This window comes from Drosophila kikkawai, chromosome 3L (genome assembly GCF_030179895.1).
Source record: "Drosophila kikkawai strain 14028-0561.14 chromosome 3L, DkikHiC1v2, whole genome shotgun sequence".
NCBI classification, from domain to species: domain Eukaryota; kingdom Metazoa; phylum Arthropoda; class Insecta; order Diptera; family Drosophilidae; genus Drosophila; species Drosophila kikkawai.
This window is the reverse complement of record NC_091730.1, coordinates 10344443-10371577: the sequence shown is the minus strand read 5'-3', so window position 1 is coordinate 10371577 and position 27135 is coordinate 10344443. Positions and strand designations below refer to the sequence as shown.

The 27135-nt window shown below is 40.8% G+C and overlaps 4 protein-coding genes across 6 annotated transcripts in view; 2 read left to right on the top strand and 2 right to left on the bottom strand.

The window, feature by feature from the left end:
* comm3 overlaps window positions 1-24646 on the top strand; it is a 38890-nt gene extending 14244 nt beyond the window's left edge. The window contains exons 1-3 of one of the 3 annotated variants that reach the window (XM_070285768.1): window positions 883-1239; window positions 2906-3955; window positions 23771-24646. In XM_070285768.1, the coding sequence (XP_070141869.1) occupies window positions 3400-3955; window positions 23771-24504 (1290 nt within the window). In that variant the 5' untranslated portion in view covers window positions 883-1239; window positions 2906-3399 and the 3' untranslated portion in view covers window positions 24505-24646. Of the gene's footprint in view, window positions 1-882; window positions 1240-2316; window positions 3956-23770 lie in introns of those variants that run through there. The other 2 variants (XM_017178723.3, XM_017178724.3) reach the window with 2 other exon arrangements.
* On the bottom strand, window positions 11671-15933 carry Phs (Phaser). Its single transcript, XM_017178719.3, has 2 exons — window positions 14058-15933; window positions 11671-13998 (listed from the first exon to the last, which is right to left on the bottom strand). Exons 1-2 carry the CDS (start codon window positions 15729-15731, stop codon window positions 12637-12639), a joined length of 3036 nt encoding a protein of 1011 aa, XP_017034208.1. The 5' UTR covers window positions 15732-15933; the 3' UTR covers window positions 11671-12636.
* On the bottom strand, window positions 17497-19226 carry LOC108083079 (uncharacterized). Its single transcript, XM_017178720.3, has 2 exons — window positions 18263-19226; window positions 17497-18197 (listed from the first exon to the last, which is right to left on the bottom strand). The coding sequence occupies exons 1-2, from the start codon at window positions 19114-19116 to the stop codon at window positions 17675-17677; spliced, it is 1377 nt and encodes a 458-aa protein (XP_017034209.1). The 5' UTR covers window positions 19117-19226; the 3' UTR covers window positions 17497-17674.
* A 294-nt stretch (window positions 24647-24940) lies between the features above and the next one.
* Window positions 24941-27053, top strand: LOC108083035 (uncharacterized). The gene is made up of 5 exons (XM_017178665.2): window positions 24941-25006; window positions 25235-25979; window positions 26041-26285; window positions 26338-26506; window positions 26562-27053. Exons 1-5 carry the CDS (start codon window positions 24941-24943, stop codon window positions 27050-27052), a joined length of 1716 nt encoding a protein of 571 aa, XP_017034154.1. The 3' UTR covers window position 27053.
* Window positions 27054-27135: the final 82 nt, after the last annotated feature.

Here is a 27135-nt window from a genome sequence, read left to right as displayed (position 1 = left end):
GCGAATATTTAGATTAAATTCAACTCATTAAAACTTGAACTTTAGAAGGGAAACAAAAGTCAAAAATATGGTGTAAATAAACAAAGGTTGCGATTAACAGAGTGGTACTATTAATTATATTTTTAAGTAATCATTAGTCAAAGCAACACGCAAACTAAAATCAAAACGACATAAACCAGTAAATCAATGAAATAATGTACAATCAGGCAAACTCAATTGCAGCTATCAACTGGCAATGATTTTTGATTTGCTAGTTTTAGCTTGCGAGTATCTGCACTCAGGGAAATATAAAACGATTATCTTTTAACTTGAGTTAAAATTTTATAAAAATATTTATTGCTTAGGAAATTGTATGGTCTATCTTCTTTGATATAATTTAAGAAAACCTATTCTATTCTAAGTGAATTTTTATGTTCATGTCTCAGAGATAAAACCTATTAGGTATTATATTTTATTTTCTTTGAATTTACTAGGTAAATAAATATTTTATAAATTAAAAATTGACAGGATAATATTTCATTAAAATGAGTAATATTATAAATAAAATATATTTAAGGCTAAAATTTTGTTAATATTTTTATAAAGGTTGAGCTAAAATCTTTATGTTGACCTACTTAAACTCAACCCTTTGAACTTAACAATTTATAATACAATTAAATATAGATCCTTCACTACTTTTTCTCTGAGTGCAGCTTGTCTCTGGGGACCTCCGATCGCATTGTCTCAGCTGATTTGATTTTTTGCGGCGTCTTCACGTCAGAAGCGGTTCAGGCCAGACGCAGTTCAATCTGTGTCTCAATCTCAGCCCCAGACTCCGCCTCCAGTCCCAGCCTCAGTCTAGGCTATGTCAGTCTGTCAGTCAGCTGGGCAGTTAGCCAGTTAGTTAGCCGGTTGGCAGTTCATTCATTCGTCTTGAGTTTGTTTGAGTTGCCGTCTAGATAGATGTCGTAGTCGCCGCTTTTCGGTCGCCGTCTCAGTCGCTGTCAGCGTAGCGGCGCTTCGTCCGCAGTTAACTTCTCGCTGTTAACGTGGCTATAATTGCAAGACGCAAGAAAGCAGTTTTAATTGTTGTAAACAAGCGCGCGAGTTCGGTTCACTTGGCAATAAAATAAAATATAAAAAACGACCAAAAGTTCTCCGCGAGTTGTTCAATCATCATTTGTTACTATTGTTGATAGAGGTCGTGAATTTTGCTTGAAACAAAAAACAGTTTAAAAGTTATGACCCAGTTGACGCCAAGTATAAATAAACTAGCAATAAATTGCTTAATTAGTAAAGTGTGAAATCATAAACAGGTCTAAAAAGTAGGCCTTAAATTAACTTATAAACTGTGCTTTTTCATAAGTAAAAGCTGACGAAAACGCTTCCTGCTTTTTATTATTGTTGTGTTTTATATTGCTATTTTTGCTGTCTCATCGTTAGAATATTTTCTGGCAAAGGAATATATTGAAAAAGATTATGCTGAGCAAGAGAATATATTTTTAAATATATTTGTATGATTATTAATTATCGTCTTAAACAAAGGATATTTGTTTTAAATAAATCTTATGTGAAATCTTTCAATTTTGTATTAAAATAAAATAAAAACCTGAAAACTTTCCTTGAAAATATCAAAATAAAGTAAATTAATTATGGAAATTTAAAGAAAATTAAATTATTCTCTTATATTTCTTTGTAATTTGAACTCTCTCAGTATTTTCTATGATTTGTTTGCTTCCTCTGTTTGTTTAATTCATTATAAAATCAAAATGACTTGTCAAAAACTTGCCCCTCTCTGTATAAATGTATATATACATTATCAATATTATCAGTGCCAGTCTGTTCTAGTATTCCAAATCAGCCCCAATTTGTTTTGTATGCAAAGGCGTTGAGAGTGTAAATTTTTCCACTTAATTTATTCATTAAGTGCATACAGTTTGCGTCTGGTTTACTTAAATATATACATATATATATATATATTATATATATGACCCGATATTGGTAGTGAAATTCAATAGGGTTCCCCAGTTTTAATTAATGTTTATAGATGCTGACAACAAGCGGCCTAATTGACTGTTGTTGAAGCTGTTCCATAAATAGAACAGTCGTTCACCAGTAAATGAGATGGGTGTGAGTGTTCCTTGGGGGTGTGGAAACGCATTTGAAATAAGGTTTAAGCCTATTCATTATTAACTAAAATAAAATAAAGCAAAAATGAACAAAACTTTGTTAAAATTTACAATAAAACAGTCAAATGTTGATATTTTTATAAAAATTATTAAATATGTAGAGTGATTTATGGAGAAAACGTTTTAAAAAAATATTTTTATTATCAGAAATATTGGAATAATTTGTATAGAAATATATGAAATATATCTAAAAAGTTATTAAACCCCTAGTAAAATATTTTGTTGTTGATTTTGAAAGTTAAGTTTTCAGAAAAAATATTTTGAGCTTTGACAAGGCTTAGAAAATGATCAAAAACATATTATTTTTCTAAAACTTCAATGACTACAAATTCCCAAATAAAAATAATAAATTCCTACAATGTTTATTTCCTTCTTAAACTTTTATGTTTACTTTTTTTTCATAAATATTTGTTGTTGTTCAGCAATGTGTTAATCTTAAACCCTCATTAAGTAATTCTGTCGATTTAAAATGAGTGTCGTCAGGTCACACGTGGTGCTGCCTTGGAGCGTACATTATATATACTCTATATACACTTCTATCTATATGCACTTCACGTGTAATCGAGAATTAGCAGGGCAAACATGCAAAGATTTTACAGCCTCGAAAGTGGCAGAGATTAAACGAAACAGAGCAGAGCCAGGAATGTTTTCCCTTACTTCCACTTGGCAAATCAATAAACTGAACTCATACAGATAGACAGCCGAAGGAGATTGCTAAGATAAATTCCCCCCACAAGACAGCAAAAAACAGCAAATAAAAAAATAAAAAAAACCATACAACAAATATGAATATATAAAAAAAAAAAAGTGAAAAAAGAAGAGTTTTAATGGCAACGATCAATATTTGAACAACAAATCAGCAATGAGAGCGGCTGTATCTGCGAGATACATTTTTCTACTGGCCAGAGATGCGATGCGCGATGCGTAAGGCGAATGAATTAACACCGATGCGTTAACACAATTAGTTGAAAAGTGAAAAACGACATAAAGTAGGGAGGCGAGAGATTAAATACAAAATAAAATCTATATGCCAGGCTCTGGGAGTGCCGACAAAAAGCGGCCCAGCAAATTTGCAACTTTACACTCGTCGGGCGTTTTCAGTCGCGAAATGAAGCTCCAGCACCGCGGCTGACTCGAAGAAATCTAAAAAAAACAACTGTGTCTAGCTTAGAAATTACATAAATTTCAAAAGTGTTAAGAATATAATATAGAAAACAAAACATTCTAAGCCATGGCTGAATTGTTGAAAGCTCTTAACTTTACGGGCAACCTGCTGGCAGGTCTCGAAGACAACAGTGGCAGCAGCAATCTTACGGCTGCCACTACCACATCTGAAGGCCTCAATGCCACCACAATGGCCTTGAATGCCACCTCTACCACCACATCGGCGAGTAGTGGCGAAAAACTCGATCTTGGCGGCTTCGATCTGCCGGGCAACTACTCCATACTCATTAACAAACTTGAGCAACTGGCCTTGGGCTTGGACTCGGCCCTGGGAAATTTCACCATCGATCGCCAGGAGGTCGAGATTAATCTGAGTGGTGCCACGGCCAACGATGTAGCCGATGTGGCCGACGATCTATTGGATGTACTGCCAGCAGCCAGAGCTCCACCGCCTCATATAGCCCATGGATCTAGGATATATACGGGCGACGATCAACAGGACTTTGCCCATGTGGTCAGCGATATCTGGATAGGAGTTATCCTAACACTGCTCATTGTCTTTGTGATATTCTTCATTTGTGCGTGTTTTGTGTATCACAAGTTTCAGCAGTGGAAGAATTCATGTAAGTTTAGGGATTAAGGGGCGTATACGTGATGTAGAAGTAAGTTTAAGCTAAGTTAGGGGTTTTTTTGGAAGAATATTTAAGATAAAAGATTATTTTTTGTATAGAAACATGCAAAATATATCATAATAATCCACCTATATAAGAGAAATATAATTTTAAGTACGGCTCACGAGGCGTATACTTGATGTAGACTTACAGAAAGCTACTGAAAAACCAATGCAAATATTATTATATTTATTTCTCGATTTCTAATCCCTCTTAACAAGAGATTTCTAAGCTTTAAATTACGTCAACATCAATAGATGAACAATCAGTCAATAATATTGCGTTGAGCTAGCACAGTTTACATTAAATCTTTGCCCCCCCATATTTACATACCTGACCAATCAAACATAAACAATTACTCACACAAAAGCCCATCTATGGATTTAGCTATAGAAAATTCAAATTCAAAATTCGCGGTAATCCATAAATCAAATTGCAGAATCATTGGGGCTGAATTAAACGTCAGTTGGAAACCCGTTTAGACTTGGACTTTAGTGCGACGAGCGACTGTGAGCGGTGAGAGCAAAGCAAATAGCGCAACAAAAATACATAGAAGCCGATAAAAGCAAATAAACAAAAGTACCGAAAAGCAAAGTCTGCCGCAGGAAGCAACTTTTCCAAAACAAAAAGACGGAAAAAGAAAACACACAACAAAAAAAAACACCAGCAACAGCATAAAACAAAAACAAAACAATAAAGTCGGGAATGATTCACCTTCTCCGAAAAAAGAGGGAATCGAAATTTCAGCTCGTATTTGTTTAGCACATTCCGCACAGACGGAGATCTTGTGACTTGGAAACAGGGGCCAAAAGCACAAGACATTTCACAGCTCTGGCCCCGGCTAATAAACAATGCATGATTGTATTCTATGAGCTGTCTGTTCGCTCCGACAATTTGCCCAAAATAATAATTAGAAGCCACAGAATGGGAGTCAAGGCACTTGAAAAAACAATTAGAAATTAACCTTCAGATTTAAAGAATAAATAGAGCATATTTTCTGGATTTATTTGCATGTTAGCATGGTACTCTATTTTATTTTATTATGATATGATATGTACTTAATGTGTTCTTCCTTTTCCCCAGTGTAAACCCCAATCCTAATCATATTTTGTCCAGCTTTAGCTTTGCTATAAATTATACCGCAATTAGGCCAATAAATTGCCAACTACACATTGATTAAACAGGGAGGTGGAAAACATTCTACCAGACAATGCGTTTCGACCCTTATCTTTGGAGGAACCCCTTGTGCCATTGTCTTTGCCGTTGGCCGCCTTCAAAAACAAACATAACGTTTCCAGTTAATTAAAGTTGCAGTCAAGTGGCCCACTTTGGAGGAGAGGGATTCTCGAGCACTTGCCGTCGCTGTTGTTTACATTTACCAACAGCTCGAGCGGCGTTCTGTCGCTCTATTACACTGCAAATTTGTGTTAATTAATTAAAGTTCTCCTGTCCAGTCCAGTTCAGTCTCCAGCCCATTGCTAATGCTGCTGTCAATTGTTTGCTTACGGTCAAAATGGCTGCTGGCTAATTTCTTTCGTTTATTCGCACAGTCGTTTGGCTTCAATTGAGCCCAAGTCAATTGCCTCGATAAGGGGCGAATGTAAGTCAAGTGCAGGCAGTCAAAGACCTCGAGTACTAATGGGTTCAAGCAAACATTCGGCCTGGCTAAAATAAATATCTAAGTAACCTCTTCAATGATAAGGCCTAGCGCAATAAACTTTGAGTTGCCATCAGGATGAGAATGTTGTACTAACGAAAAATAGTAAATAACAGGAAGAAGCATTGAACAAATATAGAAAGTCGTAACAAAAACAAAGCGGAGTATTCAAAGTATTAATATTTAAAAGAAATATATTTATTACTTAAACAAAAGGGTAATTAATTAAAATTTCTTTTTATTTTATATTTTCATTAACTTCTATTTTTTTCTTACTTTCTGCCATATAAACCACGAAAAATATTTAACTTAGCAACCAGGCAAAGTCAACAGTAGAAGCGAAATACTTTTCGGTCCAAGCCACACCCCTCTCTTCTATTGACAATAACTTTTTGCGATACTTTTTAAACATTATTTTCTTTTCTTTTTGTAGTTATTCAATGCTCAGACACGTTTTTGAGAAAGCTGCTTGAACAATGTATATTTTTATTTATATTTATATAAAATTCAACTGCCGCATCGAACGATTTAAATATCAATATGTGTTCTGCACTTGTATAAAGTTCATTAAATCCCGTTTTCTTATTGGCGGAATAAAGAAAGAGTCTTTATCAAGCCGCGAAACGTCATTCATGTACGCACAGACAACAGTGCGTATGAGTGACGGGTCGTGACATGGCGCTCGTTTCGGTTCACGGCTGTTTAATTTCCTTTTAATGAGTTGTTTATCTTTGTGTTTGTTGTTGGACATACTGGCTACCGCCAACGTCATTGTTGCGGGCATCGCATTGTTATTATTTTAACTGATTTGCCTCCCAATTTGCCGCTGTTGCCGTTGCTCTGGCCTGCGCCACTTATTGTTTTAAGCTGACACCCTTCACTGGGTTTTGCTCGGTTAAAGGCTTTAAATAGTAAATAAATGTATGTTTAATATTTGCTTGCGGCCAAGACCTTTAAGCTGTATATCATTTGGTGATGCTTTGGTGGCTTTATGTTTGATAGACAGGCTAAGATATGTGGGATGTTACGGAGTTCGTAGAACCCAAAGTTTTGGGAAAATTGGGTTATTCTTCTAAGGAAAGTTTTAAAGTAAAAAAAATTATCTTTATTAATTTCATTTACTTATATCAAACTTCTATAAAATTAAGTTCTTAGTAACCATAAACCATAAACCATAACCAATTACCTGTAGTCCCGAAATTCCCCTATAAAGATAAAACATTCAATGAGCTCAATGAGCATTAAAACCCCTTAAAATAAACCGCCCTAAATAGGCTCGTAAAATATTTATTAATAGAACTCTTTATCGACAGGCACACACACCTTTTTCCCTAATCGAAATCAATTTCCAATCAAGTGCAAACTTTGCAGGTAAACTTTTAGAGAACAAAGCCGCATTTAGCAAAGATTAATTAAAACAAACGAAAACGCCTGCTGCTACCGTTTTAATCAACATGGCTGCGCCGCAAAATATAAAACTTGGCAATTTGTTAATTAAATTAGGCACTTTGAGTGTGATTGAATTTGCAAATGTAATTAACATTCGTCGTGCCCCAGCAGGGTTTATTAAAGTGCAAATTGCATTGGCAATGGCAATGCATCATCATCATCATCATTATCATCAGGGCCAATGTCCACTTGGCTCTCCCATTTGGCTTCGACTTTCTCTTCGATTCCTCTAAATCCGCGACGGATTCGCAATAAGCTGATTTATATAATGCAGCAGTTTGGGGCCATCGTTGACGTCAATACAGAACGCTTTTCATGGCAGACAACAAAGCCGTAAGCAGCTTATGAATGTATATTCCCCTTCAGGATCAAGACTTTAAGCGCGCATTCAAAGGTATATACATATGTATATATGCAAATGCTATTTGTTGTTTTCAATTTGTGGCTAAAATTGAATCGAAGCGCGAAATTCGCATAAATATGCTAACTGAAGCGGACCCAAAAATGTTGCGCAAATTAGCAGCAGTAACTAAAATGGCATTTTGCATTTGTATTAGTAATGAGCGTAATAAGCCAAGTACTAATCAGTAATCGTTAAGGTTAGGTAGACTTCAAAGATACTGTGGATTAAAAATAAAGATAATCAAGACTGCAGGGTTTTAAAATAAATATAAAATATATAAAAATATATAGAACACATTCAGTAGACAAGTTTATACGACAAATTTCTCACCATATCAATCATGATCCCAGACAAACACAGATACCCCACTTACCCTTTAATTGCCTTAAATGAATGGCCGCAGAAAACAAAATCCCCCTATCCCCAATGGGACTATGCCACCATGACTCCATTTTATCGACCGCAGGGCTCGAACCAATCGACATGATGCTTCAGTTTATAAGCCACAAAACGTGTTGGATTTGTTTCAATGGCGCTAATTGCTTAATTGAAACTGTTTTTGCATTGGCAAGCAGTAGTATTGGACTAACTGTAAAGCTATAGACATGTGTTCGAGCCGCCCCCTCACCTCTATCACATCTACATTTATTACGCCCCCGCATCGGTCCCGCAGTTACTTGTCGGCATAGCGAAATGTCAATTAGTATTTGGTTGCTAAAAGCCAAAAAGGCAGCAGCAGCAGTGGCAGTAACACCAGCAATAACAACGAATGCCAAAATTAGCTTGAACCCTCTCTCACACATGTCATGCTGTCGTATACGTAATATACATTTTGATTAGCGTTACGTATACGACGCGTTGAGCATGCGATTCGACGAATTTCGGCTAGGGAATATATCGAATCGATGCCACTCCCAGATTGCGCATATATTTTAATTGCAAATTTCCTCGAACTGGACTGCATCATAATTGGGCAGCATATTTCAATAATTGAAGCGCGCTATATTTTTAATTAGTTAAATGCGCGTTTAATTAGCTTTATAAATTATGCACATTCAGCGGTTAGTTGCAGCCTCCATCTCGCACGCCCTTAGGTCCTTGAATGTGTATATATCCCCCTCACACTCCACTTGAGCCCTGTGGGAGCTGACTTTGAGCGTTTTTTTTTTTACAATTATGAATATTTGTTTGTTCGACAGGCACGACAGGCCGCACTGTTGTTGTTTCGTCGCTGCTCTGATTTATTTATGCATTTGGCTGTATATTTTTTTTGCTTAATATCCATTTTTTGCCATTCCTACTTTGTTTGTTTGTTTATGTGCCATTTCACTGTCGACGGGAAATGAACTCGAATGAATTTTTTATTTATTAACGATTGCATGATTTATGGATAAATAATTTTTAATCCATTTCGTGTGGATTGGCTGTGAGGGCTGTCAGCAGGACTTATGAATAAAAATTAACACTAACGCCGGTGTAATAGTCCTGGTAAATACGTAAATCAATTGATGCGATCCAAGAAAGTGGAGTTCCTGACGTTGCGAAATATTTAATCAGTCAATTATAATGCGTTTGTCAAGAATTAATTTACTGTTAATTTGATTTTGCGGTTCTCTACATTTTAATCACATTAATTCAGTTCAATTAATTAAAATTCTGCTGAAACCAATGACTTATTCATGCGGAGGACGAAGATGGACATCTAACCATCACTACTATGGTTTTTGTCATATAGAAATTGATAAAATTGATTAATAAAATGATTAATTAGGTTAATAAATAATTTTGTATACAGATAAATAGCTTTCGAAACACTAATTATTGTTAAAATCTTAAAATTCCACATTTAAATCTGTTTTAAATTTAATCATGCATACGCACCGTTGGCAGATTTAAACACTTTAAATGCCCCGCGCTTTCTTGAGTGTTGGAAAACTTCTCACCGCCGCTCTCTCACCGTACTTACGCACACAAGCGCAAGCGGCAATGGCAAAGCGGCTCACACACAAAGAGATGAGGACGCTGCGCAAACAAATCAACATAAGCCAAGCGCCAACACAAACAAAAACACGCGCTCCTTAGAACGGAGAGAGGCAGAGAGACAGAACAAAAGAGCGAAGCGGCTAACCAACAACAACAACAAAACATGTTCAGTTGCAAGTTAACGACCGCAGCAAGAATGCAGAAGAAACGCAGCAGCAGAGAGACTTGGCAAACAAAAACACAAGCCAGCGAGAGAGAGGCAGATGGACAGCTAGAGAGAGATGAAGAAAGAAGAGAGTGCGCACCAAGAGAAATCATGGATAGTGTTCTAAGTAAATTTTAATTTTTATTTTGTTCATACTTCAATTTTAATTAAAACTTCCCGATTTTTCGTGTCAACCACCAGATATTTATTTTATTGATTACCATTTCTCTGAATTCAATTTCTCTCAGTGCCTATCCAGAACAAAGTCGATGTCAGTGCGTAATTGTATTAGTGGCAAAAGTCGCTGCCTCTGCTGCTGCTGGCGTCGTGTGGCTTTTATGGGTAGTTTTAAAATTAACCACACCGAAAAGAAACAGCAAAAAGAAGGAAAGAGCGGAATAAGAACAGAAGAAGCCAAAGTCTGGGGCTGAGACAAGAGAATGGAGCGAAATTCAATTAAAAGCCAGCAACATAAAAGTGTAAAAATGCTGACGAGACAAGCCGAAAACAAAACAAAACAAAAAGAGCAGGCTTGATCGCCACACAGCCACAGCCACAGACAAGCAAGCACAGACACACACACGCTTACTGGCTGCTGACTGTACAACGGGGCGTATACTCGCTTTTTTTCATCGCTTCGCTTTCCTCAATCGCCAGCCTCAAATAATGTGTATACGTACAGTTTTTTTGCTCGCTTTTTTACACGCTTTCTACACCAAAAAACGGCGACAACAAAAGTCGCCACACTTAATTTGCATATTTTCGCACACCAGTATGAACAACTTCCGTTCATATATGTGTGTGTGAATGTGTGTTCTCTGTCACGTTGACTATCTTTTCGGTTTTCTTTCTTTCTTTTTGTTTTAGTTTGTTGGGTTTTTTTATTTTTGCACAATCTCCCAAACAAAGCACGCAGTACCACGCGTCGTATGCGTAATATTGCATTTCAAGCTCATACTTTTTTATTCTCTTTTATTCGCTGATTTTAGCATTTTTTGTTGTGCTGCGCTTTTGTTTGAAAAACCAGAACAAAATAAATTGTCATTGCAGCGGTGCAGATGATAAGCATATGGCCAAAAATGCCACAATAGTGAGAGACCAAAGAAATTGGTTTTCGTTCGGATAAGAATTCAAATGCGAAATGAAAATGTCAGTCATAAAAAGTGGAAAGACCCACTGATAACAGTATCTACTCACTTTAAAACTAAAAACATTTTAAAGTATATTGGTGTAAATACCTAATAGAAATATATTAAATTGGATCCATAGCTAAGGATGTTCAAATTATCAATACTTAGCATCCTTTGAATCCTTAGAAATAATATTCCAAAATAATTAAATTTAATCTGTGAATACACCAACAATGTCCCTGTACATGCTCGAAGAGAGAAACCCAAAATTAATTATGCAGTAGGGTTGATTTATTTAGTTAGATATTCCTAATCCCTACGAGATGCAGAGTTCAACGATCGTTTAGGGGATAGCCGCTTCCACCTGGATCTTTCTGTATAAATCACTCTCGCTCCGTTACGCTCTCCCACTTGGCCATTTGTCGTCTGCCTTTATTTATCTCTCTCTCACATATCAACCCCTTGGCACTATGAAATGAACCCGAGTACAACCCCATTACAAATGACAAACTGCCTCGGCCGCCCGACATTTACTCTCCGGCAGCGTCCACCCCAATCCTCTCGAGCAATAGTTGAAAGTGCTGAAAAATTGACAAGGGCTGCAGCAGCAGTAGCCAGGAGCAGTAGCTGTAGCAACGGCAGCAGCAGCTGCCTTTTGTTGTTCTGGCCCATAAACATAAAGCATAAAAGTCGCAACACACACACACCCCATTCAGGTAATTGCAATTTCGGGGGTTGAAGTACTTACAAGGCGCAACAATTTGCATTAAATTCGGTATCAAATTAACATCAATAAAGTGAAATTAGAAAATATATATATATATTCATAGAAATCTCTTAGATGCTACACAGAATGAGAAGAAGCTGCCACAAAAATTCAATTTACAAAAATTTGCTCTCTTTGACCTTTTGCATTGTCTTTTCCTATAATTCGAGAAAGTAATTAAGTAATTATATGTAAATGTAAATACAATTTAAATTGTAGTAGCTAGTGCTGAGATAGAGAGCAATTTGTTTTGCTTAAAATTAATAATTAAAATTAAATTACATTTGTTTTGGAATTTCGAGTATATAAGTTTGGAGATTTTTGTATATTAATTGCATTATAAAATGACTTGCAATTAAAATTAAAAGAAATTGTGAATTAATCTTCAGGGAATGGGCAAGGAAATGTTTGCAAATAAACATTGTGCGCTATTTGTTTACAAAAACGATATATTTCGCTGATATTAAAGCCCTGATAAGGGTTTGTTTACGAATTATTCATGGGGAAACCATTGATTGAGAGAGACTTCAGAGGAAATTTGAGCTTCAATGAGTGAATTCCGCAGAAATATTTTTCTTAAATTTTTAAGTTTACCTAACTAGTTATTGGTATTGTATTTTTTTTTTTCTTTTTTACATAAGTAGTTTAACTTATTTTGTTCACAAAAGTTGCTCTGTCTATGTAGAAAAATATATTTATATATATATATATATATTTGCAGTCTCTTGCTTGATTCGTATTCAAAATATTAATTTCTTTCTTTTAAAAAGTAGTCTTTTTCTGTGTTCTTTGTGGTTTACATGGTTATCGTTCACACCTCTTCATTACGGTAAATATATGATATAAATAGTATATATAAAAAATACTTGATCCCTGCTGCAAGATTTGCATTTAAACTCCAAAAAAAAGATCAAAATTGCGAGGCGTACGCTATGCTAGAGGCAATGATGTCTCCACCATCATTTCCAAGTACAGAGTGGCTTGTCTTAAAAGGTAATGAGTAGTAAGAAGTGTTGCTCCTAATCCTGAAACTTAAGTCTTTAGATTTCCGCCTGCTGACCCACGACTGTGAAGTAGCTGGTGATTTTGCGATTCGCCTTTGTCTTGTCTGCCGCCGACGCAGTAGAGCTGGACAGTGCGTTCTCCTTCTCCGGCGTGATCTCCTCATCGTCTTCATGGCTAGGAGCGGGCTCCATTTGCATGGACAAAGTGACTTGAACTTGGGCACGCCCTGCTCCGGCATCTGCTGGCAGTTTTACAGCATCCAACTTGACCTGAGATGATGACTCCTCGGCTATTTCCGGCAATGTACTCAAGCTGCGCTTCAGATCGTCCAGTAGCTTCTCCTGGGCCGCGATCTTTTGCTGCAGCTTTTCGCGTCGCGGTCGTCGCGGCGCCGCTTTGGCTTTGGGTTGTGGTGGCTTCTCCTGCTCCTTCGCCTGCTCTTTTGCCATTTTTTTCTTCTCAGCTTTGGCAGGGCCAGATCCTGAGCTCTTATCCTCCTTCTTGCCATGCTCGCGCTCCTGGTGACGCGCCAAATTCACTCGGGAGGAGTACCCACGGTGACAAGAATCACAATTGTAGGGCTTCTCCCCGGTATGCCTGCGCATGTGCACCCGCATATCGATCTTCCGAGCGAAGCGCTTGTCACACAGCTCGCACTGAATGGGCTTGTCACCAAGATGAGTTCGTCGATGGACTACGAGATTTTGACGCGCCCGGAACGCCTTGCTGCAAATGTCACAGCTGTAGGGCTTTTCGCCTGTATGAATCCGGACATGGATGGATAGATCGGAGCTGCGAACGAATCCCTTGTTGCACTTGTCGCACTTGTAGCGCTTGTCGTTCTTGTGGTGACGCATGTGGAGCGACAAATCCTGCTTGGTGGCCAAGGGCATTGAACAGATATCACACTTGAAGGCCTTTTCGGTGCGATGGCGCAGTTGGTGCTCAACCAGTCGCATCTTCAAGCGAAAAGCCTTGCCGCACTGTCCACATACATAGGGCTTCTCGCCGGTATGAAGACGCAGGTGATCCTGCATCCGGGAAAAGCGTTTAAACGTCTTGCCGCAGAAATTACAGGTGTGTATGCCGCCACCAGTTCCATTGTGCTGCGACTCCTCGGATGATTCACGCTTGATCGAGGTGAAACTGTCATCCGTGGAGCTGGTGTTTGGTGAAACTGTGGCCGATGAATCCTCATCCAGCTCCCCTTCATCGTCCTCCTCTTCATCCTTGATATCCACTACGTAGTCCACTAAGTTGCGGCTTTTGCGCCTGCGTCGCTCTGTGGTGTCAGACTCCTCCTTAATTTCTTTGTCTTCCAACGGGACGGGTATGGGCGTTGGCGATTTGTGCTCTTTGCGGTTGCGCTTGCGCTTGGATGGATTAAGATTTGGCTCCTAAAAGAAAAATAAGTTTTTAAGGAGTTTGTTATGGACGTGTAATGGTCTAAACTTACTGGTGATGGATGCTTTTCCTTCTCTGATGTCCCCTGTGGTTTCTGCTGCTCATTCGAAATAAATTTTTCTGATTGCTGAGACTTTTTTAATTTTTCCGGTTGCAGTGGCTCCTTAACTTCCTTTGGCTGCTGAAGTTTCTCAACTTTTCCAGGTAATGGCTTGTTGATTTCTGCAGGCTTTTGCTCTTCTTCAGTTTTCTTTGGCGGCTGAGAATCTTCTTCCATTTTCTCCGATTTATCCTCAATGGAAACATTCTCTAGAGGATGTTTTTTCTTGTCTCCATTGTCTACCTGCTGCTCTCCAGTTTCCAGATCCTCTGCTGCTTTTTTCACCGACTGCTGCTGCTGTTTCTCATCTTGTTTGGGTTTCTTTGTCTCCTTCGTTTCCTCAGCAGCTATTTCCATCTGTTGTGGTTGCTCCGACTTAGGTTGATCGTTCTCCGGTTTCACAGGCTGCAGCTGCATCATTTCAGCTATATCCCGATTCTTTGTTTTCTCCGGCTTGGCGCGTTTCCTGCCCCTTTTGCTGGTCACTGTTGGCAGCTTAATGATCATCTTGCTGACTTTGGGACTGCTGGTCTTCTTGACCCTTTCGGCCGCTATCTCCGCCACCATTGCGCTTATCATATGGAGACCTTCCTCATCGTTAGACGCCACCACGTTGTCGTTGGGTGTCGTATTCGTTGGTGGTTCCTTGACATCCTGCTCGGGCGGCGGGGTCTCTGGAGCTGGGATGGGAAGCTGTAGCTGCTGGTTGGACTTGCCCAAGGCCAGAGCCCCCGGTATGGTGACCATGGCCAGCGGCGGCAGATCGCTGGGCTCCTCCTTGGGCACCAGCAGCAGCTTGAAATAATCATGCTGCTGGCTAAGATGCTCCTGGAAGTGCTGTTGGTCCACAAACTGTGAGTTGCAGGCGAGGCACAGCTGAAGCAAGGACTCGCCCTGCATGAGCAGCTGGGCACAGGGCTTGAGTTGGCTCAGATCCTCTGGGCGGAGGTTTAGAGGATTGAAAACTGCTGGTGAATCCTCCTCGGGGCTGACGAGCTTGGTCCGACCACGCTTCCGCTTCGGCTTCTCGGCATGCTCCTTCTGGAAGTGCCGCGAGAGAATCACACTGTCGCCGTAGTGATGGCTGCACTGCGTGCAGCTGTAGATAAAACTGCGCGCCTTCTCGTCGGCCAGAACCTGGGCGGCCACCAAGGAGGTGACGCCTGCGCTAGACGCAACGGACCCGACGCTGGAGGCCTGCGAACTCACAGAGCCACGGCGTCCGGATTTGCCGCGTGCCTTACGTTTGGTGGCCACCTTTCCGGATTTTATTGTTCCAATCTCAGACTTCTCCTCCACCTCCTTCTTCACCACGCCGTTCGCGTTACCGTTACTGACCTGCGCTTCTCTCTCCTCCTGCTTTGTTTTTGTTGCTGTTGTTGTTATCTTGGTCTTGGCCTTGGCCTCTTCCTCTTCTTCGCGCACCAATCGAATGCGTTGCGCCTCCAGCTCCGCCTCGTCCTCGCTGTCGATCTGTAGAACCACATCGTCGGGCAGATCGTCCTCCTCCTCTTCCTCCTCTTCATCCATGTCCATGTCGGACTCCTCGGAGTCGTCGTTGTCGTTGCCGTTTGCGTTTTTCTTCATCGTTTGCAGCGGCCCAGCAACATTTGTCATTTTCAGCATGCCTGGCGAAACGCGAACGCTTAGTTTTCTTTTAACAAATCGGAATAAAGCCGGAGAGCGAATAAAAGGCAACAGAAATTACAACAACTCGAAAATACAAAAACTGCGGCGCAGCGTTGAGAACAAATCCACCGACGCCGCTCTCTCAACCAGTGCTGCCACTTTAGCAAGTTAGTTGCTAGATCTGAAGACTTAAAATTATAAGCCAACTTTTTTGTGTATTTTATTAGCTATATTTATCAAATTTGGAAAATGAAAAAGAATTTATAAAAATTTGGTTATTGAGCTATATTTGTTTTTAATTTTCTCCAGTTTTGAACATTCAATATCTTATATTTTCCAAATCTATAAATTTTGCTTCGGAGATTCTGGCAGCACTGACCGGCGCCGCTCTCTCAAGCAGTGCTCTCCCTCTCTCTCATCTGGCTGCGCGTTTTTTACCCTTGTTTGTGTTCGTGTGCGTGCAAAATCTCTTGCTTATGTGTGTGTGTGAGCGTGATCGCTTGCAACACTGTTTTCTCTCTGGAGAGTAGTGCTGGAAAGTGTTTCCCCCTCGGGGTAGTGTTGCCGGTCGGGGCGGTTTAACGGCGCTGAAATATAAACCAAAAAATGGAGAAAAGCTATGTGGAATGTTAAAATAAAAGAACATCTGCCGCCGCCTCTAATGTCCTTTTGATGGATATTCGACTTTTGGCCAAAGCTGCGTCTGAAAACTATTTGTTTATTCCGTTCGCGTGCTCAATTGGCACGTTTTTGGCTGTGCACTTCTTTTGCCCAAATTTTTCTCGCATTTTTCTCTTTACTTCCGTTTGCACTACTTCTTGGGCTGTCTAACGGTTCTGTCGTAGCCAGTGCTGCCCATTTTTGAGTTTGAAAATTTAATTCAGGATCACTTAATTTTTATAGAGTTTATTGAAGCAATTTAAATTAAATGAACTTAATTTAAATTATTTTAAAGTTTAGTTTTATAGGAACTGTATCCTTGGAACATATTTATAAAGTTTTTCTTTATATTCTTGTTGGTAACTTGGCAGCACTCTTTGTGCAATATTTTTCGCTCTTTGTTTTTTAGTGGAACACACTTCGACTACATTGTTTGCCCGCATTTTCGTAACGGCGGCAACATGTGCAAAAGTCAATTTGAAAATTGCCGCAACTGCCGCACAACCGCCCAATAGGCAGGAAAGTGGTACTTTGTGGTTTAAGGCCTGTCTCCCCAGTTGCCTCACACACTGGCGTCCATAAACAAGCGACCCCACAGCCCGCCTGGAAGTTGTTTATATTGTTTTTAATAACATTCAGCGCTCGGGCGCACAGGCACCATGTGTGGCTTGCATTTTATAAATTACACTAACTTTTTTCTCTCCTTTTGTCTACGCACGCCGTTTGCATTTTATGTATTAGTTGAACTTTCAGCAGGTTCAATGTACATAAATCAAAGGCCTGAGCAGCAGTTACTCAAATTAAATGGCACAAGTCGGATGTTTTTTGATTTAAAAAAATATTGTAATTTGAAGTCTAACAGTCCAGGAACAGTGGTTAAAACGTCTTTAATTTTAAGATAAAAAATATTAAAAATTACGAAAAACTTTTCGTAATGAAGTTTATAATAGGTTTTTAATTTTTTCTTCAAGACTGATTTTTTATTGAGTGATATTTCAGCATGAGAACTTTAAGTGGAACAAAATTTCTCTATATTTACTGTTATAATTGCCAACTGGATATTTCGCCGATAAAATAATGAATTCCTTTCTCCTGAAACCGCTATATTTAACAAGTATTTATTGTATGAAAGGATATATTTATTAAAAGACGTCAAATTTTGTGCCGACTTGTGTTACCAAGTACCCTTGTTTTTGATCTTGGTTTAAAGTCCTATTTCTCCTTGTATTCTGCTTTGATTGATCTGATAGATTCATTTAGGTTATACTCTGTTGATGCTACTACATATAGCGACCAACCACATCGAGCAGCCAGATGAGTATGGTGGGCGGCTGCTTCATCTCCGTTGGAATGGCATAGCGTCTGGAATTGATAAAAATGGCCCGACCTTCACAGTCGCTGTATCGCGGCTTTCGAGTGGATCGTGCCACCTCCTTTTTGGCCCCGCATGGAGTGCTCTGCTTCCGGGAACTGCTGGAACTGTTGCAGCTGCCGCAACTGAAGGAAAGGACCTTTTTGATCTTTAACAGAAACTTTGCTATGGTTGGGGTATTAGACTTGGCGTTGCACTTGTGACAGCTACCACCCTTGGACCAAAAGTGATGGGATCTTTCCGACGAACGTCCACAGCAACCACTTCTCCCGCTGGTAACATGACAAATAGCAAAGGCAAGAAACAGCAAGCCAAACGCAATGGCCACTGCTACCTGGATATTTCGATCGGCGTTTTTGAGTTCCACCAACAGCTTGACGAAGTGATAGACCAACGTTACCCAGAAAGTGATGGTGCAGAGGGCAAAAAAGCTGGAGGAGAGAGAGGAGACCCCGGTCTCAGGTTAATTTAATTAGAAACAAATATATATACCCACATTAGCACGCAAAAGACCTCTAGGAGGAGCATGACATAGAAGTTCAGCTGTCCGCCGTCATCATGCTTGGGCCAGGGACAAGAGGAGTCTGTACAGGGTTCATCCCTCCAGGAGCTCCGTCCATCAGGAATAGGATAGCCTCCTTGCCTCTCGCCATAACCAGGAGACCCACTTTGCCGAGCTGGTAGACCTGGATAAGCACTTGGCCCACCCATTCCAGTTAAGCCCAGGCTGGGAATAGTTAGTGACCCTGGTAAGCTTTCCGGTTCAATGCCATGGTCATCCCTGCATTCAGCAGCGCAGCCAGTGCCATAGCCGCAATCTTCGTCGCACTGCCGGTCTAAAGAGCAGCGAGTGGCGGCTTTCATGTAGGAAGCAAAACCCATAGTATTCCTGGCCTTTGTTCGTCCCTCTGGACGATGACAGCAGCCGCTTTCCGGGATGCTGTCCCTGGGCTCAGACTCCACGCTTTCCCTCTCATCATACGTGGTCATAGGCAAGTTAGTTGAACTACTATCATCGCCGAAACGCAAGCCTCCTGCCTTTGGGACGGTGGGTACCTCGCCTTCGGTTGATGTCTTGGAAACTGCATCGGGTTTAGTGTCATTAATTAATTCCATGTTGCCGAATCGCAGGCCCCCAGCTGGGACCTCATCATTATGATCGAGATTCACGGCTTTTCCCGTGCCTTCCTTGTCATCGGGTAGGATCCGCAGTCTTGGCAGAGGCCCCTCCATTCGAGAAATTCTACGAACACTTTTGCCGAGCACAGAGGACATGGTCGATGGACATTTTCTGCACCTGCGACTGGCCTTCGGCTTAGCCGGTGGCAAGTTGCCTCCGCCGTTCTCCATGCAACACTTGGAGCTGGAACCTGGGTGTAATGGGCTTGGAATCTGTTGACCGGTCGGAACTGACAAAATGAAATGAACTGGGACCTGAAACTAACTAAACAGACGAGGTAAAGGAGTTGTGACATTAAGGTTACTTTGATTTTCCTTGAGAATACAAATAAATCAATACATTTACCATAATCTTTTGTTAAACAAACCCACCTCAGAGAGTTTTCTTACAGATTCAGTATTATCTTAGGGCTTTATGTCTTAAGCACAGCTCAAAGTAATATTTTGCAAATTCAAATTGAATTTGCTGTGGGGCCAACCCACATAAACAGAGACTAAATTTGATATACGGTTATATAATTTAGTTTTTCTTTTTGGGAAATGCGACTTTCGTGACAGTCAGTCCCTTTGCCTGGCTCCTTCCCCCTCTAACCAATCGAGTTGTGGGAGCTGAAGGGAACGAGATAGAATGTAAACGGCACGGGAAATGAAATATTCGCAAACAAATAGACACACTTATTACTTTTTCGTCCTGGCTGCTGGATGTTGGATGCTCCTGGCGCGTGTTTCGTTTACTCTGGCTAAAAGATGCTGAAGATGTCTTCATGTTGTCGGTTTTGTCCTTTTTATTGTTGTTCTGCCTTCCACTGACATGCCGCAATTTTTCTTCATTTCGGTTTTTCGTGTGCAAAGACCCCCCACCACCGAGAAACGTAGGGGCGTAAGGACGAAGGACGATGCTGGACCTACCCATGAGATGGATGGGTTGTCTTGCTAATAATTTAGCAGTTAGTTTTAATGCGCTACAGTTCCTGATGATGGGACATTTGTCCCGAGAACATTCTTAGGAAAATTAAGCGACAAATTTACAGTCGAGCCTATAGGATCGGAGAAACTATCTTTGGTATTTGATATGTATGTACAAAACCAATCCCTTAATGTATAAATATTTATCCATTGCTATTTATAAATATAAATTCATAACAATTCTAAAGACTAAATGTAGATCCAAAATAATCCCCCTAAGTTGTAGGCCACTCACAAGTCTCTAAGATCCAGTTAATTCCACATTTTGGCCAGATCCTGGCCCTGGGCAACATCATTTTTCTTGTGTCCGGCTCAAAGAAAACAATGCAATTCTGACATGCGTTTAGTTTTCGGGCCTAAAACATTCATTCTTTCTATACAAATATTTTTCTCTTATTTTTTCCCCAAGCCGACACGTGTTTTTGGCCAAGAACGCAGAATGGTATTTTGCATTCTCGCCTCTACAAGAGTTTAATTAGTTAAACAAAGACCAGAGGCTGCACAGCAGACAGGGCCATAAGTTAGCCGAACAAACCACCTGGCCCTGACCCTTGACATGGATCAGACCCCATTGTTGGATGCCCGAATCTCCGGATTCCAGTGGGAGGCATAGGTAGCATTTAACGCCTGTCTTCACGATTCCCCCGGCATTGTCTGGCAGCCACAACTTCAAATATAAAGTTCTTTGGGGGGATTGGGGGATGTGCCTGGGGCTTCGGTCTTGGGGCAGGACTGCCTAACAGGTGGCAAAGGGGGAAGCGAAACAGTCATAATAATGTTTCAAGGCCGCTTTGGCCCCAGGCGTAGACATTGGGGAGAAATTTAAACGGCAATTTGGTGCCGTGTTTACCAGCCCCAAGGACAAGGACGAGGGCAGGATGTGGAGGATACGCAGGCAAAGGACGATGGCAGCAGCAGCAGCATCCAAAAATGTGGGCTGAACTTTTATTTTTTGGCTCTTCTCTTCTCCCCCTTTTTGGGGGTGGCGGCGTGGCATAAACTGCTTACGTGCCTGGCAAGTCTGTCTGGTAGCCAGTTACACTGGGGGAAAAATATGGAAAAAAGCTGACAAGTTGGGTAAACAATTGAGTGAGGAAATAATAATTTTGTATGATCTGTGAATTCATTTTGATACCGAAAATTTAATTTGATTTATCCCAAACCTCCTTTAACCTCATTTTTCTCAGTGCTTCTTACCCCAAAAGCTACCTTTTTTCCACCCAATATTCCCCACATTTTTTCGCTTCAGTCTGCTGGCAGGCATGTCGCCATTTCCATCGTCCTCATCCTGGGCACGTCACTTTTGGTTGCTTGAGCTGTGTGTCGTTTGTTTTCTTTTTTTCTGCCCCGGTGGCTTGGCGCACAAATCCACAGAACGCACAACGCCCAGGATGCCGCCGCCCACTGGCTCCGCCACATGCCGCTTCCTTAGAGAATCCCCAAAAACTAGAAAGCGGGTAGTCCCCAACATAAAGTGTGTTTAACTTTTTTTTGTTGATGTTGTTGTTACTGTTAGAACGCCCAAATATCTGTTAGGCTGCCTAAGGTTGTGGTCCTTTGAACTTACACTGAAAAAATATATGATTAAAATTATAGGGTATTTTTTGTATGTCTTAAGATATTTAAAATTATTTTAGGGGTTGCAAAACACAACAATATTTTATAGATTCAAAGGTTAACATTTGCTTTATTATTTATAAGATTTTATTGGAGTTAATAATTATTTTACTTTTATATTACCTATTCTTATTTAGATATTAAACAAACTTTATTTATTACCCATCAATATTACAGTATTTATTTCTCCATGTGCACTCAAGTTTTCGTTGTTTTGGAAGCTGTGAGGACGGTTTCATGACCTTTGCCATATTGACTAGTGGATATTTCGGTGTCCATTTTTGTTGCTGGCTTATAACTTGCGGCGAATATTTTATGCACAACGCACTTACACTTTGTGCCTTCTTTATTTTCGTTTCATCTGCCCAGAAAGTGGCTTGCTCTCTCTTTTTTTATACGCTGCACTTCATTTTATTGTCGTGCTAAGCTGCGTTTGGGGAATTGAATGCGTATGTCCCGGGGCTTATGGGCCCAGACAGTTCATCATCAAGCCAAGTAGTTGTGGCCATGGCAAAAGCCACGTTCCCCTCGGCTTGGGAATGTCCAGTTTTTCGGGGCGGATTATGTGGGGGCGATGCCTAGTACTAAAGAAAATCCGCCTTAAAAGCAAAACTATAATTCCTGGGTTTATGAGACCAAAAAGTTATTTATTTACGAATATTAAAGGAACAAGGTAGGAGTACAAATATTTTAGAAGAAAAAATTTGCATAAATTTAGACAAAAATGGCAAGATTTTGTTTTTATATTTATATTTTTACTGCTTTTTTTTAGAGGGAAAATATGATCTAAACTTTATTTTATTTTTATCAAAAACTCTGAAAATGTTTATTTGTCATTTAAGTCCATAAAATTACTAAATAATTTCCAGTAAAATTGATCTATGAATCTATAAATTTAATAACCAAATTACAAGTATTTATTTTATATTTTAAATGTTCTTTTTTTTATAGCAAATCTCCCCTATTTTTCATGTATTTTATAACACTTTAAATACTGCTATATAACCGTTTTCCAATTTTAATCATAGTGCTTAATGAAAACTTAAATATTCATATTCAACTTAAAAGCACAACCTGTCGGAAAATCAAAAGTGTATCCCGCCGGACTTAAAAAGCAAGAGATTTCGCCCCCCTTTGGAGAGGCATACATACGTTAAGCCTGATGTAAGCTGGCCCATAATTAACTAAAGTCAATTGAAAATTACAAAAAGGCTTAAGCACGTTGAGCTGTTGTCAGCGGCAGTGGCAGAGCGGAGCCAAGGGGTTGACAGAGCTCCCGGGGTGCCATATGGCTGTGGCTCTGGCCCTGGCTCTGCTCCAAACCCAAGCCCCCAGCCTTACCTCAAAATCCAGTCCAACCCCCCTGCCGATGAGTTTTCACTTTCATTCCGCCCGCTTTCTTGTGCATCATCAATTTAATTTCGTAAGCTTACAAAAGCGTTGCATAAAAAATGAACGTCCGTTCATGTGGGTGTGAAAATGTTACCGGAAAATGTCGGAAAATGCCGACCCGCAGGCTTTAAATCCAAGGAAAAAAAAAGGGTGTGAAGCGAAGCGTGTGCCATTTTCAATATTTGCCGAAGCTAATCTTAAAAATCTTGTACCACGTCACCGGGATATCTCAGCACACTCCATCTTTGCAATGCTGACTCACCTTCTTGGGGAGATATATATGCCATACCATGTTCGGGTTTACCCAACCATCCCGGGAGCCACATTCATTTCCTCCTTCGCTTTTCCGCTGGACAATTGCAATAACTTCGTTTTTGTTGCCTACTTTTAAGGGTGGCGTCGTCGCAGCTGCTTGCACTTGCCCACCTTTAGGGCTTTTTACTAGCTTTTAAGCGAGCAAGCGTTTTTCGGTATAAAAATTTCATTTAGATCCGCCAGCAGCATCCCCCAAAATACCAGAAAACTAGAAGGGAATCGAAATGGGAATGGTTTAAGTGCTATTTGCCGGCTGGAGCAAATCCCAAAGGTAGCAAAAGGGGAATTGATTTGATAATTCTGATTGTTCTTTTCGTTTTATTTGTTTTCGGATGCCTTCCGGAAGTTGCGAGCAGGAATTTGGGAATATAAAGGAAAAAGAATGAAAAAATAGAGGAAAAAAACTTGGAAAAACACTTAATAAATTCATTATTTAAGGGTACAAATAAATAATTTATAAATATTAGAATATTTAATAATATAGTTAAAAAGGCCTTTCTTATTAACCTCTCTCACCTCCTCTCTCCTCTTCCAGACCGTGCCAATCACAGTGATCCCACAATTGAAATCTGCCGCCGCTGCCCGCCCGACTATGAGGCGGAATCCCTGCCCTCGTACACCATTGTGTCTGGACTGCCCACTTACGACGATGCCCTCGAGGAGTTCCGCAAGGCTGGCATCATCTTAACGCCTGCCGTGGTGCCCATTATCAAGATATTTGAGTGCAATGACAATGGCAAGGAGCAAGCTGTAGGCTATAGCCTGGTGGAGACCAACATATCTGCTGTGGATGGTGGTGACAGCGTATCCATAGGCTCTGCCGCCGCTGCCTGCAACTGTGGCAACACCTCGCCCACAGGCTCACTGCCCAGTTATAGTGCCGCCACAGCGGCTGCCATGGCCGTGGCGGCGGCTGCTCCGCCCCAGGTGATCGAGTTGTCGCCCGAGCACCTGGCCTCGCTCTCCCAGAAGCGTCTCTCGCTGCAGATCTCATTTAATAATTCGGTGCGTCGCCAGTCGCCGCTCCGGAATCATCTCCTGCGCTCTCGGGCGGTGGGTAACACGGCCGGAATGGGTCCCATTGAGGGAACATCGCCAGGTGGCGTGGTCACAGTGTCCACCAGTCACGGGTCTGGGCTAGGAACCGGCAGTGCCGCCATTCTGCCTGCACCCCTGCATCGCTCCTCGTCGACGCTTTCGCTGTCCAACGAACGCCAGTTGCTGGATCAACGTCTCAGGCATCTGCATCATCGCGGATCCCTTTACTGAGAACCGTGATCGAGCATCTCAACTGCCTGATAAATCCTTCTTCCTAAAGTGTATTCCTTACGTACTTAACCCAAGAGTTTTCTTAGTTTTTAAGACACACACACAGACACAATAAACATATGTTATTTCATTTATGTTTTTATGTTTTTAAATTGTTTTTAATTGGGATAATCATACAAAATAAAAGAAAAGTCTGAAGGCATTATAAATACCGATTTATTATTAGAAATCCCTTTGAATAATTTATTTGGGGTGATGATTTATGCATAATCTGTTCAGAACAATTAATTTATTCTTAAAAAGTTTATTTGCCATTGAGAAAATTAACTATAAAATCAATAAAAGGTTGATAGTCATGGCAACAAAACACCTTTGTTTATGGACGCCGACTTTTGCCGACAGTTTCGATTCCTTGGAGTTTATTTACCTAACAGAAATGAGCGCCACAACACGTACGGGATTGGTGCCCACGCCCAAGAGGCATGTAAAGTATCTGAAAAAGGTAATTGGTCAATATTCTATGCAGTGAAATATAAAAAGTAAATAAGACAAATAAAAGTTTAAGTTTCAATGGTAAAACTATCAGAACTTATCCATGAAAATTCGTATGTTTGGCTTCTATGTAAATTGATATAAAAAACGTACAGATTTTTATATATTTCAATTTTTATATATTTCTCTCTGTGCACCAATGTCACTAAATTTTAATTAAAAAACCTCCATTTATCAGCGCAAAAACCTGCATGGCGATGTCCTGCGAATGCCGCTCAGATTCGAGGCCACGCCTATGCCGCTTTCACTACGCCCCTTCGGTGGACTCTTCAATCCCTTTGCCAAAGGCTGCTCCGTGCTGTGCAATCATCCGGCTCCATCGGGTGTCAAGGATGTGATCAATCAGCTGAAAACATCGCTGGCCATTGAGGGAAAGAATCCGCAGCATGGAAAGCAGGAAAAGCCGGCTACGGAGGAAGACCAACTGCAGCCACATGAGACGGATAATATACCGGAGGATTTGTTCCGGCGCTATGCAGAAACGGACTCGCGTCCAATGACGCCAACGCCCACGGTGACCAGCATCCATACCAGGACCAGTGCTGGCTCCTTCTATCGCCGCTGCATAACGCCCGAATGGGGCAAGCACGAAAATATCAAGAGAAAGAAGATCATACTGGATCTGAGGAGATCCCACTCCCAGGAGACGCTGTACTGGAAGCCCAGCTCGGAGTTGACCCAGAGCGGTTTGGAGGAGGACAAGAAGCCCAAGAGTGCCGGCGCCAATGAGGACAAGAAGCCCAAAAGACAGACATCCAACGAACAGAGACCCAAATCATCTCTGGCCACAGCTACTCTTGGGGCAGGAGCTGAAGATGCTGGGGATCTGGAGGCCAAGCCGAAGACCTGCATCAATGAGCACGAGTTAAGCGATGAGGATGTCCGCAGGGGAAAGAAGCGCAAGAAATTGAAGCCAGCTCAGGGTAAAAAATAAGGATAGAGTCACCTAAGATTCAGTTTAAAAATATATCCTTTTTGTCTTAGCTACCACTACTTTCCATCTAAGTGAAGATCCGGAGACCCAGGTGGCTGCTCTGGGCCCAGACTCCCTCAATCCTAGCACCCGGCCCAGTCTGATTCCCAACTCGCTGACCTTGCTGCCCAAGGATAAGCGGGAAAGTGAAAGGGAACCGATTCTTCTGAAGGGCAGTTTCCTCACTGATGATGCCTTTCAGGCCCTAAAAACAGACCTGGATGTGGATCTCATAGAGAATACTTTTGGGAGATATGTAAGTGGTTATTGAAAGTATGTTTCTTTGAATTATATAATTATATATCCAGCTAAATCGTGCTTTGAGAGAAGCTATCAAGTATATGCCACCGAAACCCAAGACCCTGCCAAAGGCTCCTGAAGAAAAGGTTCCACCAGAGACCACCTCAAAAATGCCGCGCAAGTTCTCCAAGTCAGCCACCAGATTTGATGTTCCCATGGATATGTCCATGCTAAAAAGTTTGTATAATATTTAATAATAAATAATATATAATAATATATTTTCTTTATATAGCTATGACCCCCTGGGACTACCTGAGCAAGTACGTCTGGGTTTCCCAGCAGCGAAAGCAGCTCTATAAGCGAGTTTTTCTGAAGTATCTAAGCCGCATCGAAGAACCCGAAAGTGAGCTGGCTGTCATGGGCAACGAGGAGCTGCCGGAATATAAATACAAGGAACGTACCCTGGTCTGGCAGAGTCTGCCGCAGGCTCTGGAAGATGTCCTCGAGTTTCATGGCACCGAGAAGAATGTTCGCGGTACCCTTAACATGTTGGACTACGACGCCCATAAATCGGGGGATATAGACTTTAGAGCCTGGTGTGGAATCGTTTCGTTTGCCGAAAGACTGGCTTTGGCTGATGAGTCCGGATCGGATGATTCTTGCGATGAACTGGAAAAGGCGGACTTTAATAGCATGGAGCAGATAATGCCGGATTATGAGGTGCCTGAGAATATCAAGGACATTTTTGATATTATACGCAAAACGCATAGAATGAAATATTAAAAATAGGAATAATAAATCTTAAAAATTAAATATAATTAATACGTTTAAATGGTTATATTACTATTATTAAAGAAATAATTATA